Source organism: Hermetia illucens, chromosome 4 (genome assembly GCF_905115235.1).
Source record: "Hermetia illucens chromosome 4, iHerIll2.2.curated.20191125, whole genome shotgun sequence".
Taxonomy (NCBI): Eukaryota; Metazoa; Arthropoda; class Insecta; order Diptera; family Stratiomyidae; genus Hermetia; species Hermetia illucens.
In genome coordinates this window covers 85,534,637-85,550,224 of record NC_051852.1, presented here as the reverse complement: position 1 = coordinate 85,550,224, position 15,588 = coordinate 85,534,637, and the positions used below count along the sequence as shown (strand labels likewise).

The window sequence follows — 15,588 nt, the reverse complement described above, 5'->3', positions numbered from 1 at the left end:
AATGCAAAGCATCTACATGCCAACAAGGGAATTTCCTGCTTGTAGCAATATTTATGTTTCACCTTCCTCCCTAAAATTTCAAGGTAATCATTAGCCTTTCTTTAGAAGCAGATCTCCAATAGAGAAAGGAGTTAGGCAGAACGATTCTTAGATAGGTTCTTCCCCTGAAAATATAACCAAACATTCCTCTTGCTCAAGCAGTATTTTTATTAATAAATATTGACGTCGCAACTTGAAAGACAAACTATTAAAAGTGCCACCTCCCAGTTTAACGCTAAAACTTAAAATAGCAGTAATTGTTATCGTCTAATTATTTGTAGGGATTAGGAAGGAGATAAAAGGATTGGCGATTTGAAGGTGTTTCGTGTTTGAGTGGAGGAAAGCGGCGGTCTGTGTAGAGGACTGCTTCAATTTCCTTGTTGCTTCTATAATATGCGGAATGAGTCCGATCGGGAATTGTCTTCGTTTATCTCAATATGCAGAAACTCTGTTTCTTTCCAAGGAATTCCACGAGCGATGCGTGATGTTTTGAAGTTTTCGAAGAGACTCTAATTGGATATGTACTCCGTTTCATTATAATTTTTGAATACCCTGGTACGGTGTGCATCGCGTAATGGATCCAAGAAATCCCAAGCTGCACCTCGCCCTTCCTCTCCACACAGTTTCGTGAGGCTTGCTCAATTAGTTTTAGTATCAATCCAGTGAAAGACCTGAAAAAAAAGAAAGTCAATAAGCACAAAATTGAAATCAGTTGTTTCACCACCTGAGCTAACAAACCTCCTCGCGGGCTAAAGCGTGGGACATCAAACCACGGGGATATCAGGGTCGGATTCCAGGGTTATTCCTTCCTGTGAGGACAACCTTTACGAAAAGTAACGTCTTATTTGCTTATAACAAGTTGTGCGTTCAGCTGCTGAATGCATCCAAAAAATTCAATTGTGAATTGTATCTCTTTGACGTTTTGCTGATGGGGTTATATTTGCCGGCGATCGGCGGATAAATTTAAGTGTTTAACCCCGTCCTATTGTAGTTTGCGCAGAAAACGTATCTTAGAGTTTCGACGCGGTTGTGAATGCGGCTTTCCGTGAGATTCCGGTAATCTGTATCAAGTGCCTTTAGCGTCACAATGGTAAGTCAGTTTTCAATAGATGGGGTTTGTGGTTGCAATCAAATTTCGATATGTCAATGGGGGAATTATGAGCTGAAGATGTTGGAGGATCAAAATAAATTTCGAAGACAGACATTAACGAAATCCAAACAGTCACTTAACCTCGAAACCAAGTTTGTTTTCAAAACAAACCGGTCAGTGACGTACCCGTACATTCTCACTACCGGTAAGTCAGTCCATTTTCATGAGTTGTCACTTTACATAGTGTAGTGCGGTTCTCCTAACTAACGAAAACATTTCTAGAAAATTAGTACCTTTCTTAACTGAAACGTTTCCTTGGGGACCTAGTGCAACATGGCTTTAGATGTTCTGGGTTATATCTATGCTGCTACAGTTGCAGCAGGCGGAGTTATGGGTTATGTAAAGGCCGGTGAGTATGGAATGGAGAATGGAAGCTCTGAAGACAATTGTTAGTAGAATTTCGCTATCTCATGCTTATCGTCATTTAATCAGGGTCAATTCCGTCACTGGGCGCTGGCTTGGCTTTTGGTGCTATCCTGGGCGTCGGAGCTCATTTCAATTCGCAGAACCCTCCGAAGCCATTACTACAGTTTGGAACGTCCTTAGTATTGGCTGGGATCATGGGCTCGCGTTGGTCAAAGTCTGGCAAGATGATGCCAGCGGGACTTATCTGCGTGCTTTCCTGCGCTGCTCTTATCAGAAATGTTTTCGTTTACAATAAGTACTTACCAATACCCGGCAGGCAGTAGATTAAGCAAGATTGGTTGTTGTTTTTATACGAATAAATCGTTGGGGTCTAGAAATGCGTATCTAATGATTTTTATTGATTGATAGTGGAATCAGTGTTGAGGTGAAGTATTTTGCGAAGACTTTAAGGCGGAGATATTCTCATGCAAAATTTATTGTGGTGCTACATGGCCGCCCGCACGTCTCAGGCGCGCACGAGCGGCTATGCTTTTCAAGAGTGATAGTCGGCGGTGAAATGATAGCATGGCCCAGGTTGTCATAATTTTCCTACAGATTAATGAAGAAAATTATGCTTGCTTAATTATATTATGTAAAAAAGATTCGTCAACATGAATGTAAATAGCGTTATCGTTTCTTTTGAGAATTTTTTCGAAACATTGATGAGCAGAGTAATGCCGTATATCATTTACGGTTGTTGTAAGTTTATAGAATGTTATGTCGCATTTACGATGCGCATAATGACGTCTCACATCGTAAGATACTTAGCGTAAGACGCTGTCACGTACTATTTTAGGTACCATTTAGGATTGGCGTAAGAACAGAGTGGCAGTATTTCGTTGATCCCTAATTCGTGACTGGTAGTGAAAAATATAGATGGGGAAGGACATCGAATTTGCCTATCTACTATACTTGTCTGCATACTTTACGGGGACGCGGCGAAAGAGAATGATGAAACAGTATTGCAATAGAAATATTCTATTTTAAAAGTACTTTTTCAATTATCCTTTACAGAGGATTCGGGGTGTAATAGAAACTGCATTTGGTATTTTATTTGTTCGGTGAAGAGTCTATTGGCGCCTTTTTGCTGCGATCGTTGAACATTTCTGAGAATACAGTTCGCTCCCACAACTTTATAAAAAAATATATGAAAAACCACAAGGTCAACGTTATGATGAACATTGTCTCAAAAAATGTGTATGATGAACTTGAAACAGGAGGTAGATAAAGATAAATTTGTGCAAACGTTAATTCGTTATAAGATTCCAGTAAATGAATTCAGAAATTCATCTAAAACACAGCTCAACGTATCGTTCATTCATTCATGAAACAATTTGAATTGCTGATTGAGTATGCGCATCGTAAATTAACCCGAAGATACTTAACGTCAGACGGTATCACGTAATACTTTACATATATATAACATTTACAGGCTGATGTAACAGCGTTACAAGAGATGCGATGGACAGGGACCGGTTTCCTGGAGAAGAGCCGCTACATCATATATTATAGCGGCCATCCAGTAAACCATGAGCTCGGAGTAGGTTTCTTAGTCAGCCAAAAAATAAAACCTGCTGTTATCGGCTTTGAAAACTTTGAACATATAAGCGTTTGCGAGGCAAGTTTAGAAATATAAGCCTCGTAAACGTTCACCCCCCTACAGAGGAGACTGCAGAGTCGGAGAAGGATACCTTCTACGAGGCAGTTGAGCGGACCCTCGAAGCCTGTCCCAAGTATGATATTAAAATCATACTTCGAGATTTCAACAGTCAAGTAGGGACGGAGCCCGTATTCAGGCGATACGTCGGCTCCCATAGCTTACATAGGGATACCAATGATAACGGATTGCACATTATCCAGTTAGCAGTATCACACGAAATGGTTGTTGGAAGTACCTGGTTTGCGCCGAAAGCGATTCACAAACATAAGTGGGCTTCTCCAGACGGGACCACTTTTATCCAAATTGACCACGTGCTGATTGAACGCCGCCACCTCTCAGCCTTGATAAATGTCATATATATATATATATAGGGCGGCCAATGTAGACTCGGACCACTATCTCGTTGGCATGGTGTTCCGACTTCGAATTACAACACCACCTACAATCCCCTCTGACAATCAGGTGAGAGTGAATACTGAACTGACACCTATAAGAGGCAAATGAATGCCGCAATAACCGCGGTCAACAGAAGTCCTGGAGATGAAGCATCAACAAATGATCTTCACAACCACCTGAAGAACGTTATTGATACGGCCACAAAGATACTTGGCCCCAGCCGCAAAAAAAGTCTGGAACGGCTGGTTTGACGATGAATGTAAGCTAGCAATGGAACGGAAGAATGCTGCATACCGGGTAATGTTGCATTCTCAAAAAACGCGCAGAGACTTATCAACAACTTCGTCGAGCGGAGAAGCGACTTCACAGACGGAAAAAGGAAGCCTGAGAGAACCAACAAGTCTGTGAACTAGAAAAGTACAGGGAGCAACCGCACCAGGCGCGGAAGTTTTACCAACAAGTCAGCAGGATGAAGCCTTATACACCACGATGCTCATCCTGCCGAGACAAAGAGGGAAATCTGATTTCCGACAGAATGAGCATATTGGAGCGATGGGTTGAATACTTTGATGAGCTAGTGAACAACCAGAACATCGGCGAGTTGGAGGTCCTGCCTGGCGACGGACAAATACTGCCACCACCAAGTATAGGAGAAACAGTCCGTGCAATTCATCGGTTTAAAAATCATAAGTCGCCAGGAGCCGATGGAATTACAGCCGAATTAGTTAAATATGGAGGCAACCAGTTACACCAAGTGGTTTATCAACTTGTGCTCAAGGTATGGGACAGCAAATCAATCCCTGGCGATTGGCAACGAGGCATTATCTGTCTCATATATAAAAAGGGAGATATCACACAGTGCAGCAATTATAGAGGTATCACTTTGTGAGTACTATCTATAAGATATTCTGCTCTATCTTGCTGGGCCGGATCAGTAATACAATTGTCGCCCCTCCTTAATGTGTGACCTATCCATTTCCGCTTTCTGGTCACATTGCGTACGGGAAGCAGGCCTGTGCGCCGATCAAGTTCTTCGGTATAGTGTCAGGCCAGTGTATTCTGTTGATACGTCGCAGTCAGGTGTTGGCGAAGGTTTGGTACCTTCGAGTAATAATGTGGGTTACTTTCCATGTACTACTCCCGTATAGCAACACAGAAAAAACGCTAGCACAGAACAGTCTCCTCTTGACCTTGGTGTTGAGATAACTGCAGATTTTAGACAAGGCAACGAAAGCGTACCTAGCGCTGTTAATGTGTCGCTCAACATCCAGTTCGATGCCTCCATTGGCAGAAACCACGCTTCTTAGATATATAAATTGATCAACGCTTTTGATGCTCTGTCCTTTAACTTGTGCTCAAGGTGTGGGACAGCGAATCAATATCTGACGACTGGCAAAGAGGCATTATCTATCTCATTCAAAAAAAGGGAGATATCACAGTGCAGCAATTATAGAGGTATCACGTTGCTGAGTACCATCTATAAGATATTCTCCTCTATCTTGCTAGGCCGGATAGCCCTATATGCCCAGAACATCATAGGCCGATACCAAAGAGGCTTCATTCCAGGCAAATCAGCAACAGATCAGATTTTCTCTCTGCGGTAAGCGATAGAAAAACTGTTGGAATATGAAAATCAGTTGCACCATCTATTCATCAACTTTAAAGCCGCCTATGATAGCATAGCCAGGGTAAAACTGTACACGGCCATGAGAGAATTCGGTATCCCGACGAAATTGATAAGACTGACGAATGTGCGAGGCCAGATGAAAGCAGCAGGATCACACTCAAGACCATTCGGTATCAACAACGGTCTACGACAAGGGTTCTCTTCAACCTGGCCCTCGAGAAAGTGATCCGTAATGCCGAGGTAAATGCAAGAGGTACGATCCTCTTTAAGTCCACCAAACTACTGGCCTATGCTGACGATATCGACATCATGGGAAGAATCACCCGCGATGTATAAACTGCCTTCATCCAGATCGAGCAGGTGGCGCGAGATCTTGGGCTGCATATCAATGAAGGCAAGACCAAATATATGGTGGCAACGTCAGCACCGGAAACCAACCAACCAACAACATCAAACCGCACTGGTCAAACAGAAAGAATAAGGATAGGAGAATACAACTTTGAGACCGTTGATAATTTCTCCTATCTAGGGTCGAAAATTACAACCGATATCAGCTATGATGATGGAATCCGCGCATGGTTGTTGTCAGCCAACAGAGCCTATTTCAGCTTACAAAAGCTGTTCCGCCCGAAACGTCTCACCATAGGGTCAAAGCTCTTACTATACAAGACAATGAGCTTGCCGGTCCTCATGTATTGCTCGGAGACTTGGGTTCTTAGCAAGAAAAATTGCGAACTCTTGGCTGCGATCGAGAGAAGAATCTTCCGAAGAATTTTTGGCTCCCTACATGAGGATGGACGATTCCGTAGCCTACACAATGACGAAATCTATGAATCCCGCCCGGAAAGTCTATAAGGGCAATACCTATGGTAGAAAAAGAAGACGAGGCAGACCCTGCCTAAGATGGAGCGATGGCGTAGGTTAGGACGCCAGACAGTTTTTAAGGATATCGAATTGGTGGACCTCAGCGCACAACCGGGATGTCTGGAGTTCCTTATTAAGGCAGTCCTAGACCGGATACTGGTTGTTGCGCCGTTGTTGATGATGATGATAACATTTACGATAACGAAGAAATCTACGAGGATAAAATCCGGCTCAATAGGTTGTGGTGGGCGGGTCACTTCATCTGTTTGGATCAGGATCTACAAGGGCAATATCTATGGTAGAAAGGCAGACCCTGAGATGGAGCGATGGCGTAGGCCAGGACACCAGGCAGCCTTTAGGGATATCGAGTTGGTGGCATAGTGCCGCATTTACGATGGGGATAATGAAATATCGCTTACTGTAAGACACTTAACGTAAGATGTCATCACGTAAAGTTTTGCATATATAATTTACGATTGTCAGAATATAGACAGTTAGTGTTTCTTTGGTTCAAGTCATAATTTATGAAAAGTAGTGAAACATAGAGACAGGAAACGATCGAGCAGGCGGCGCGAGATCTTGGGCTGCACATTATTGAAGCCAAGACAAAATATATGGTGGCAACGTTAGCACCAAGAACCAACCAACTATCAACATCAAACCGCACTGGTCAAACAGGAAGAATAAAGATAGGAGACTATAATTTTGGGACCCTGTCTAGGGTGGAAAATCACAACAGCTAAGATGATGAAATCTGCACACGGTTGTTGTCAGCCAACAGACCCTATTTCAGCTTACAAAAACTGTTCCGCTCGAAACGTCTCACCATAGAGTCAAAGCTCTTATTGTACAAGACGATGATCTTGCCAGCCCTCATGTATTGCTCGGAGACTTGGGTTCTTAGCAAGAAAAATTGCGACCTCTTGACTGCGTTCGAGAGAAGAATCCTCCGAAGAATTTTTGGCTCCCTACATGAGGATGGACGATTCCGCAGTCTACATAACGACGAAGGGCAATATCTATGGTAGAAAGGCAGACCCTGAGATGGAGCGATGGCGACACAATGAGCTTGCCGGTCCTCATGTATTGCTCGAAGACTTGGGTTCTTAGCAAGAAAAATTGCGAACTCTTGGCTGCGATCAAGAGAAGAATCCTCCGAAGAATTTTTGGCTCCCTACATGAGGATGGACGATTCCGTAGCCTACACAATGACGAAATCTATGAGCGATACCATGACTGTCCGGTTGTGGATAAAATCAGGCTCAATAGGTTACGGTGGGCGGGTCACTTAATCCGTATGGATGAGCATGATCCCGCCCGGAAAGTCTATAAGGGCAATATTTATGGTAGAAAAAGAAGACGAGGCAGACCTTGCCAGAGATAGAGCGATGGCGTAGGTCAGGACGCCATACAGCTTTTAGGGATATCGAATTGGTGGACCTCGGCGCAAAACCGGAATGTCTGGAGTTCCTTATTCAGACAGGCCTAGATTGGATACCGGTTGTTGCGCCGTTGATGTTGATGATGAGGGAGAATATAATGACTCGACAGGCTGAGTACCTTGGTTTTGCTGGTATTAACCTTGAGTTTAACTCTACTTGCCTCTCTTTCAAATCCAGAGCCATTTGTCAAGGTCTGTGAGCTGATGAGGGAGCAAACAAATGTCATCAGCGTGATCGAGGTGTTTGAGGAAAGATGTTGTAGTCCATTGCATTCCTCCACGTCCTCCGGACGCTGCTATGCTCCTTCTGCGTAGGGCACACCAGATACACTTCCTGCTCAAACTATCGAAAGCTCTCTCGAAATTGATTAAGAGTAAGTGAAGTGATGATCTAAACTCCGCGCTCTGTTCCAAAATGATTAGTAGAGTGTTGATGTGGGCAATGCAGGAGTTTGCGGAGCGGAAACTAGAATAATCTCTGTTGATCAAGCTTTCGAGATGCTTGGAGGAACAGTCCGTATCCGAATGTTACGGTGGCTAGCTATTTCAGCCATCCAGGAACCGCACCGGATGTGATGCAGTTAAGAACCATGGTGAAATGTTCTTTTCAGTTGCTCGACATCATAGATGGCCACGTGGCCGCTAAAGTTCTTCTCTTTTAGGAAACCTGCGCTGAACTGCGTAATTAATCGTAGAAAGCATCCTTCTACACTATATCGGAAGTCTCCATTGCTGCATAGTATTATACAATTGTGATGCCTTTTAACCCGGATCGGAATCTCGTAGTATAGAAATCTGTTAGAAACCAGCTCTCAAGTCAAGAGAGCGCGCCTTGGGGTAACCGTCAGAATCAGCCCGACAGCAGATTCGCGGCATCCTTAAGCCCAAACTCATAGGGCCACATGCAGAATGATTATAATAAATGGTTTGTCAAAAAATATTTTCTTACGGTATTTTATTACAAAATATTTTCCATTTTTACATATTTGTAGACTTGATTTTTTAAAATTTCACCATATAATATAGAATGTGAAACAATAAAAAATGAAATATCGCTAGACATTATTTCATACTCTACATATATTTCTACCAGTATCTTTCATTTTATTTAGAATATATCTCCATTCTATTGAGAATATACTTAATAGTTTCTCATTTCACTTTCGTGCATTCTTGCATTACTTTCTGAACAATTGCAGATAAATTTACACATGTTAGTATTTTTTGTTTCACATAAAACTCTCTGACATGAATAATACTGCACTAGGGTCAATCAATTTGATTTTGTTCGTAAACGGTTGTCATCATAATGTTTGGTTGGTATTGGTATGTAGTATAAAAATAATTTATGAATATGCACTATCTAAAAGAGTATTTTTATGATACAGTTGTTTATTCGTAGATTTTGATCGTTCTCATTCCAAGTCTTATATGCGTTTTTTTTACAAGTTTTTTGGAATATCTGCAATTATCCTTTTTGTCTATCGCTATGCAATTCACAATAGTTATTGCAGTTTGTATATAGATAATAATAGTACTCCTACATTTTAGTTTTCCTTCGTACTTAATTAGAACATATATGGTATATATAGCGTAAACTTTTCTAATTTTTCAATAATTTTAGCACACGATTGGAGATTTCCTTATATTAATAGTTCCCATAAATCTGATTTGAGTTTTCATTTTACATACTTTGTTGATTTTTTATATTTCCTAATGCATTCTCAATGCAATTTTTGTTTATATCCCTTGTTTGAACCAAAAAAATATAGGATTCATCGTGAAGAAAAAATTATCACATATGCACGTATACATAATAAAATTATGTATGTATTAAAAATTCTAAAATAATTAATTTCACCTATATATTTGCAGTCAACGTAACTCAAATTTAGTCCTAAACTAGAATATCGTTAAACTATTCATTTACTCAGTTATTAATAGTAGTATTCTAGCTATTATTTTTAAAATAATGGCAATATCTCGTTGGTTTCCGCAGACGTCGCTTCTTATTTCTTTTTCCCGCTGAAAGTAGTAAAAAAAGTTGGCGTTAGTAAAATTGAGGCTTGAAAGGATGCGTTCACAACACTTTTTTTGGGGAGCGTATTTTGTTTGGTGATGATCGGACAATTGGTATGGCGTTAATAAAAAGTTGTTAGGCGCTGAGCGAAAATTACAAATGTTCGAATGTTGGTTTTAGACCTTGATGATAGATACGAGTATATTGATATTGGCGTAGTAAAATGTCGCGTAACGTTTCAGCTTTGTTCATTTACTTGCGTTGAAAGCGTTTGCGTTAGCCAGAATCTGAATGTGGGTAAGTGGTAGGTAGTGAAGTCAATAAAGTACAGAGGTCAAGTGTTTGAAAGTAGGAGTCCAAAGGTAGTATTTTGTTAAAGATTTGATAAGCAGATTGGAAGGCAAAAGTTGGCATCTTGAAATAATAATAAATTCAAGTTTCCTTCGAGGAACATTATTGACAAAAATATGCAGCAAAAGTAAAATCGTCTAGAACTATTAGCAAACTTGCTCTTCTTATGTTAAAATCAATTTTGTTTTTGTTGTGCGCATAGAGTTAAGCTTCCTGGGAATACATTGATACTTTCATGCAGAGGTCTGCTAGGCAACAATTCAAACAGTTTTCAGGTTTTTTTTTCTTCTAAATTTTTGCACTTAATTTTCCAAGAGTATAATAAAGGAGACAAGTGAGTATTTGCATGATTTGTTCAGGTTAAGCATATACGAGTATGTAGGGAAATATGGACCTACGAAAATCCAAAAAATATTTTGCATTCAAAAAAATGATTGAAGATCTTTGCGCTGTTAGTTTAAATTGTATAAAAGAAGAGAGATGCAAAGATAGAACGATAGAAAAGATTTGGTTTACCGAAAGAATTATTAAAATTTGAAATTTATTTACAATATTATATGATGCAATGACTTAAGGGATGGATAGTTTTATTTTCCCTATTTTTAAAAGATCAGACAATGAATTTATTGATCAGAAGTCGAACCCTAATCATTCACTATCCATCGAGAGAGGTAGAAATAATAATCACATTATGTTGGCATTGTACGATAAAAAGATAGTAGTGTAGTGGATCAATGTTTCATACAAAAAATATTTATTTAATTAATCTTAACCTTTCGCAAAGTTGCCGTGACATCATAAGTTAAGATACTCTGCGTTATTATTGAAAATGAAGAAGTTTCCATTGACTTCGCAGCGAGCGAAAATAAACTTTTAATTAATAGAAAATTCAACGGACAAAGAGAAAAGTTCGAATTCCCAAGTTCGAATTATCAAGTTGTGTGCGTGTATTTTCTGAATCTTTCAAGAATATTGTGTGAAAATTTGAGATGAATCGGAGCAAAAATAAGGAAGATATAGCGGTTTAAGCAACCATGACTCATACATGACTCAGCGCATGACAAAATACCTCCCTTTGGAAAACCTCACTAGAGCTCTTGAGTGGAACCTCTGTCATCGTTGATATTGTAGCTTATATGGAGCAGGAAGCTAAAAAACGAACTAAAGAAGGCACGGTTCGTCGTAGGAGCAAACACATTGATAACAACATTCTTTATGGATCTGGCATCAATGATAAATGATCGCTTGTGAACATTTTATTTCAAATTTTTTAGTCCTCAAAGTTTAATTGTTTTTCCCATAATTCACGTTTTCAAAGTCGGTACCCCTCATAACTCCACAATTACTGTTCCAATCCTTTTCAAATTTTGAACACTATTTCTGCATATAATTTACGAGGTAATGCTGCAGAGTTTTTTTTTTTCAAATTCGTTGATATTTTTTATTTTGCAATAACAATTTAGCCAAACTTTTTTTCGTAAAAATCGCGTTTTTCACTTCAAAGTGTTCCCAAAAGGGGAAATTTGAAATTTCGAAAACTCCCCCGAGAATTACCTAGTATCTAATGAAAGAACTTTGATTTTTCGATTCCAAATAATGCAGTACCGAGTTATGAGGGGTACCGCAATTCTACTTTTTTCCGTAACGCTGCCGAATAATTGCTGCCATTGCCTTATTTTTAAATATTTCTTTATGAAAATTTTACACAATATTCTTTGAATGTCATATATAAATATATCTTGATGGCTTTAATAAATAGATTCGAAAATTCACATGTGCTTTTTTTCGCACGAATTAACGTGTCATGGACAACAAAGATTTTCATGTGTTAATTAAACCTTCTTTTTTAATGATCGTGCCTTCGGAATGAAATTCAAACATCCCGGTTTTGCGCTAAAGTCCATCAATTTGGGATCTCTAAAAGCTGCCTGTTGCCCTGACCAACGCTGTCGCCCTGACCAACGCTGTCGCCCCATCTGAGAAAGGGTTTTCCACGTCTTTTTTCCTACCATAGGTTTTGCCATCATAGACTTTCAAGGCTAGATCATCTTCACTCATACGGGTTAAGTGCTCCGCTCATCGCAGTCTGTTGAGCTTGGTTTTGTCCATTGTCAAACGATCGTGGTATCAATCATAAATTCCGTGGGTATAGAGGCCATGGAATTGTCCAAACGCCTGTAGGGACGAAAAATTCTTTAGGGATTTCTTCTCTCGAATGTGTTTAAGAGTCCGCACTTTTTCCTGGTTTCCGAGTAATATATGAGAACTGGCAAGATGAGATGTTTCAAGCGGAACAGTTTTCTTTAAGCTGAAGTTTTTGTCTTCAATGTTTTCAGTTGACTAGTGCTATTTGATGTTGTGGTTGCCTTTGGTGCTGACGTTGCCATCATATATTTCGTGTTGTTTTCAAGCCGCCCAAGATCTCGCACCGCCTGCTCGCTATGCATGAAAGCAGTTATCGCCAGCATAGGCTGGCAGTTAAGTAGACTTGAAGGAGATGGCAATTACATCAACATCACGGCTCAATTTTTCCAAGCCAGGTTAAGAAGAATGGATGATAGAACATCCCTTTGTACAGTTTTACCTATTTGCGATGTTGCAGTTAAAAATCCCACTAACTCTGAAAAATTCCTTGTTTTATTCGTCATTGGAGATGCAAGACTTTTCTAAAAACAATCTTTTGTAGGTCTCGCAGAATGTAGACAGTAGTGGAATCAACTTAGCAAGTTGGTATTTCTTCGAGGTATTTCCTGTGGCTAAAATTTCAGGATATCTGATGTTACGTTTTTAGAAGCTTTTCATGCATTCAGACGTCAACTGATTTTCACAAGATTTGTACTTTTTGATATCACGATTAGTTGCGTATTAGATCGATAGATTATTTTGCGTTTTTAATGTACTCTCTAATAGATGTGATTTTATTCGGGCGTATGATAATAGATTCCTTTTTCTCCTGCTCCCCTTTAAATTTTTGGGTACTATATGTGTAGCTCTTTGCTTTTTACTTGACTTATTTGGTTATATGGATGGTCATATTTTTTAAACTTATGTGCTTCAAGGAATATTCCACATTGCGTTTAAGGTTTAGCTCTGGCAATTTGCGGCTATTGAGAAGTAAGTTTTGCCAGAATCAAGGTTGCTATTTCGTACCATTCTCATTGTATGTTCGATTTCGCTTAGAACTGGAATATCGAATTCACAAAATAGAACAGGCACAATATTTGTCGTTTTCCCAAGTAGTTGCAAAGAATAGTATGAGGATAGCATGTAATAAGTATGTAGATGAAAATAGTTTGAGATACGCAATAACATACTGTAATAGGGTATAGGCATGTATGTATGGACGTAGGAAATCCCTGTTATATTTGATGAAGAAGGACAGCATTACAAAAGGTAGATATACCTTGACTTTCCAATCGGTATATTAACAGGCGAAAGTGTCCCTAGAAAGGTCATACATTAGGAAAGAGCTGCGCTTCCTTTATAAGTTTTGCGATGGCATTTATGAAGTTATTTTCTCAGGCTTCTTGTTCTAATTTTCCTGACAGTGCCAGACCTGATAAAATCAAATTTTATATTTCTATTGCTGCGTACAGCTCACTGCTTGCACTGCATTAAGTATGGTGATAATAAAACACAGTTTCATGGAAAATTAAATGAAGGGAAACAAACAACTAGAACTTTTTTGGATGCCCTATGAACCACAGAGGAATAAAAAGAAACGTGCTAAATAAAAGTCTTGAAAGTTTCCAAACTAATTTCAGACTTTTTCAAGTTAACTTCAGAATTTTTTATTTCCAAACTAGATTCTTAATTTCCAATTCATTTTTGATTTCATATTCAGAATTTTTTAAATATTTTATTACATATAAGTTTTATATAAACTTTTCAGAATCCTTTGAAAGAATTGAGAACGGCCTTACTTTAATGAATCCCCTTTCAACCGAAACGATCCTCCCCCTAAAAGTTGCTGGAAAAGTTAATCTAAAGATTAATCTAACAATTAAGTCACTTTTAGGAGGAAGTAGGAACTCATTTTTTTATTCTAGGTTTTGAATCTAGACGTGAGGAAAAAAAACGACAAAATTTTAGGGGAATCATTTTTCCTCAGATCGAATCATAACAATTAACTCAATTCATGTTTTCAAAGAATCACTCAGTGGTAAAAAGTTCATATAAAGCTTTATAATAAAATATTTAAAAATTCTGAAATTGGCTGGTTAAACTATGAAATCGCTTTGGAAAGTTCTGAAATTAGTTTAAAAAATTCTGAATTTGATTGGGGAAATTTTAAATTTGTCTTGCAAATTCACAAGGGTAGATAATATTTGCTACTATTGGTTGAAGTTCAAAACGGTGCAAACTTAGTGTGCATTGGTATTAATTTTTACCGCTTTCACAAACCAATAGTCAAACTGTGTATGGTGTTGTCGTTTTAGGAAATTTCTCCTCCTTGAACTTCTTAGAAATCAGATTAAAGTATTCACAAAAGAAAAACCAATTCATTGCATCCATAGAAGATTTTCAAGTGAAAATATAAAGTACAATGATACACCCATTTTACATTTTCCCCATAAGAGAAAGTATACAGATAGAGAACCAATTACGAAACACAATTTGAAGCTTGAGGAAGAAGTAGTTTGTGCACAAATGAGTGGAAAGTGAAATATATCACATTCATACATATTTTGAACTTTGTCTTACCCAGTGCTAACCAACAATTGTGTCAAATTTTCATAAAATTCTACTTTTCTACATCATTGAGTGTTTTCAACGAAACGTAATTCTCAATGATTAATCAAGCGTACAGAATGCCTGGTGGGGCATTCTTGCTATTTGCTCCAAGGAAATTCCATGAATATACTACAAGCGGTGCACTAGTTGGCGTCGTTTTATAGTATTCTGCTAAATTATCGAAATTATAAGGATTTCGTGTTGTCGTCTTCAGTTTCTTCAAGTACGAATTGAAAAACAGTTCTTCAGGTGTGGGCGTACCAAATTTTTGTTTGCTCAAGTTGTATTTTGATGTCGTGGTGATACTGGTAGTAGGTCTGAACGTTGTACTAGTCAATTTCGTTGTTGGTATGTTGTTGAAATTGCTATTCACTGTATTTGTGTTCATCTGAGTGTTACTTCTATTATTATTGTTGTTTGAATATGATAAACTAATTGATGGGATCATTGTTGAACCAATTGATGATTGTTGGGATCTATTGTTAATATGTTGTGTCTGTGGTTGTGGCTTATTGGTATTGGTAGTAAATTTTGAAAAACCAAAATAGAAAGGATTAATACTAGTTGGAGGTTTTGCTGTTGTTGTAGTTATAGCTGTTGTTGCTGTGGTAGTTGTTGTGTAACGAGGTTTTTTGCTATCTAGAGAATTTTCTGGTTTAGGAGGATCTGAAGGGATATCCGTTGCCATGGGGAAACTATTTAAGTATTCATCAAAAGACCTATCAGACGTTGATGACGATGGTGTCTGTTGTGTAGTTGATCTATAATAGATCCGCTTTTTATACTTTAGTGGTGCAGCTGTTGATGGCGGCGCTACTATTGTCGTATCTTCAATATCATCATATTCATCGCTGTTGGTATAAATATATCGCTTTTAGTATATAAGCTTCTTTTAATAACT

The 15,588-nt window shown here is 38.8% G+C and overlaps 3 protein-coding genes across 8 annotated transcripts in view; 2 read left to right on the top strand and 1 right to left on the bottom strand.

Moving 5' to 3' along the window:
* Window positions 1-951: 951 nt before the first annotated feature.
* LOC119653544 (homologous-pairing protein 2 homolog) overlaps window positions 952-15,588 on the top strand; it is a 32,784-nt gene continuing 18,147 nt past the window's right edge. Inside the window, exon 1 of one of the 2 annotated variants that reach the window (XM_038058230.1) lies at window positions 952-1,129. Coding sequence is in view for 1 of the 2 variants with exons in the window: in XM_038058228.1 (XP_037914156.1) it covers window positions 1,127-1,129 (3 nt within the window). In the remaining variant the exon portion in view is untranslated. The remainder of the gene's footprint in view (window positions 1,130-15,588) is intronic. The other variant, XM_038058228.1, reaches the window with a different exon arrangement.
* Window positions 1,333-1,938, top strand: LOC119653545 (transmembrane protein 14 homolog). Its single transcript, XM_038058231.1, has 2 exons — window positions 1,333-1,538; window positions 1,622-1,938. The coding sequence occupies exons 1-2, from the start codon at window positions 1,463-1,465 to the stop codon at window positions 1,876-1,878; spliced, it is 333 nt and encodes a 110-aa protein (XP_037914159.1). The 5' UTR covers window positions 1,333-1,462; the 3' UTR covers window positions 1,879-1,938.
* Window positions 8,521-15,588, bottom strand: part of LOC119653542 (A disintegrin and metalloproteinase with thrombospondin motifs 1) — a 414,702-nt gene continuing 407,634 nt past the window's right edge. For 4 of the 5 annotated variants that reach the window (XM_038058225.1, XM_038058222.1, XM_038058223.1 and 1 more), the window contains exons 14-15: window positions 14,658-15,538; window positions 8,521-9,607 (exon numbers count right to left, since the gene is read on the bottom strand). In XM_038058225.1, the coding sequence (XP_037914153.1) occupies window positions 14,752-15,538 (787 nt within the window). In that variant the 3' untranslated portion in view covers window positions 8,521-9,607; window positions 14,658-14,751. The remainder of the gene's footprint in view (window positions 9,608-14,657; window positions 15,539-15,588) is intronic. The other variant, XM_038058226.1, reaches the window with a different exon arrangement.

Coding starts and splice junctions, on each gene's coding strand:
- LOC119653545 (XM_038058231.1), top strand. CDS start 1,463: ATGGCTTTAGATGTTCTGGGTTATATCTATGCTGCTACAGTTGCAGCA. Junction 1,539..1,621: donor TATGGGTTATGTAAAGGCCG/GTGAGTATGGAA, acceptor TCATTTAATCAG/GGTCAATTCCGTCACTGGGC.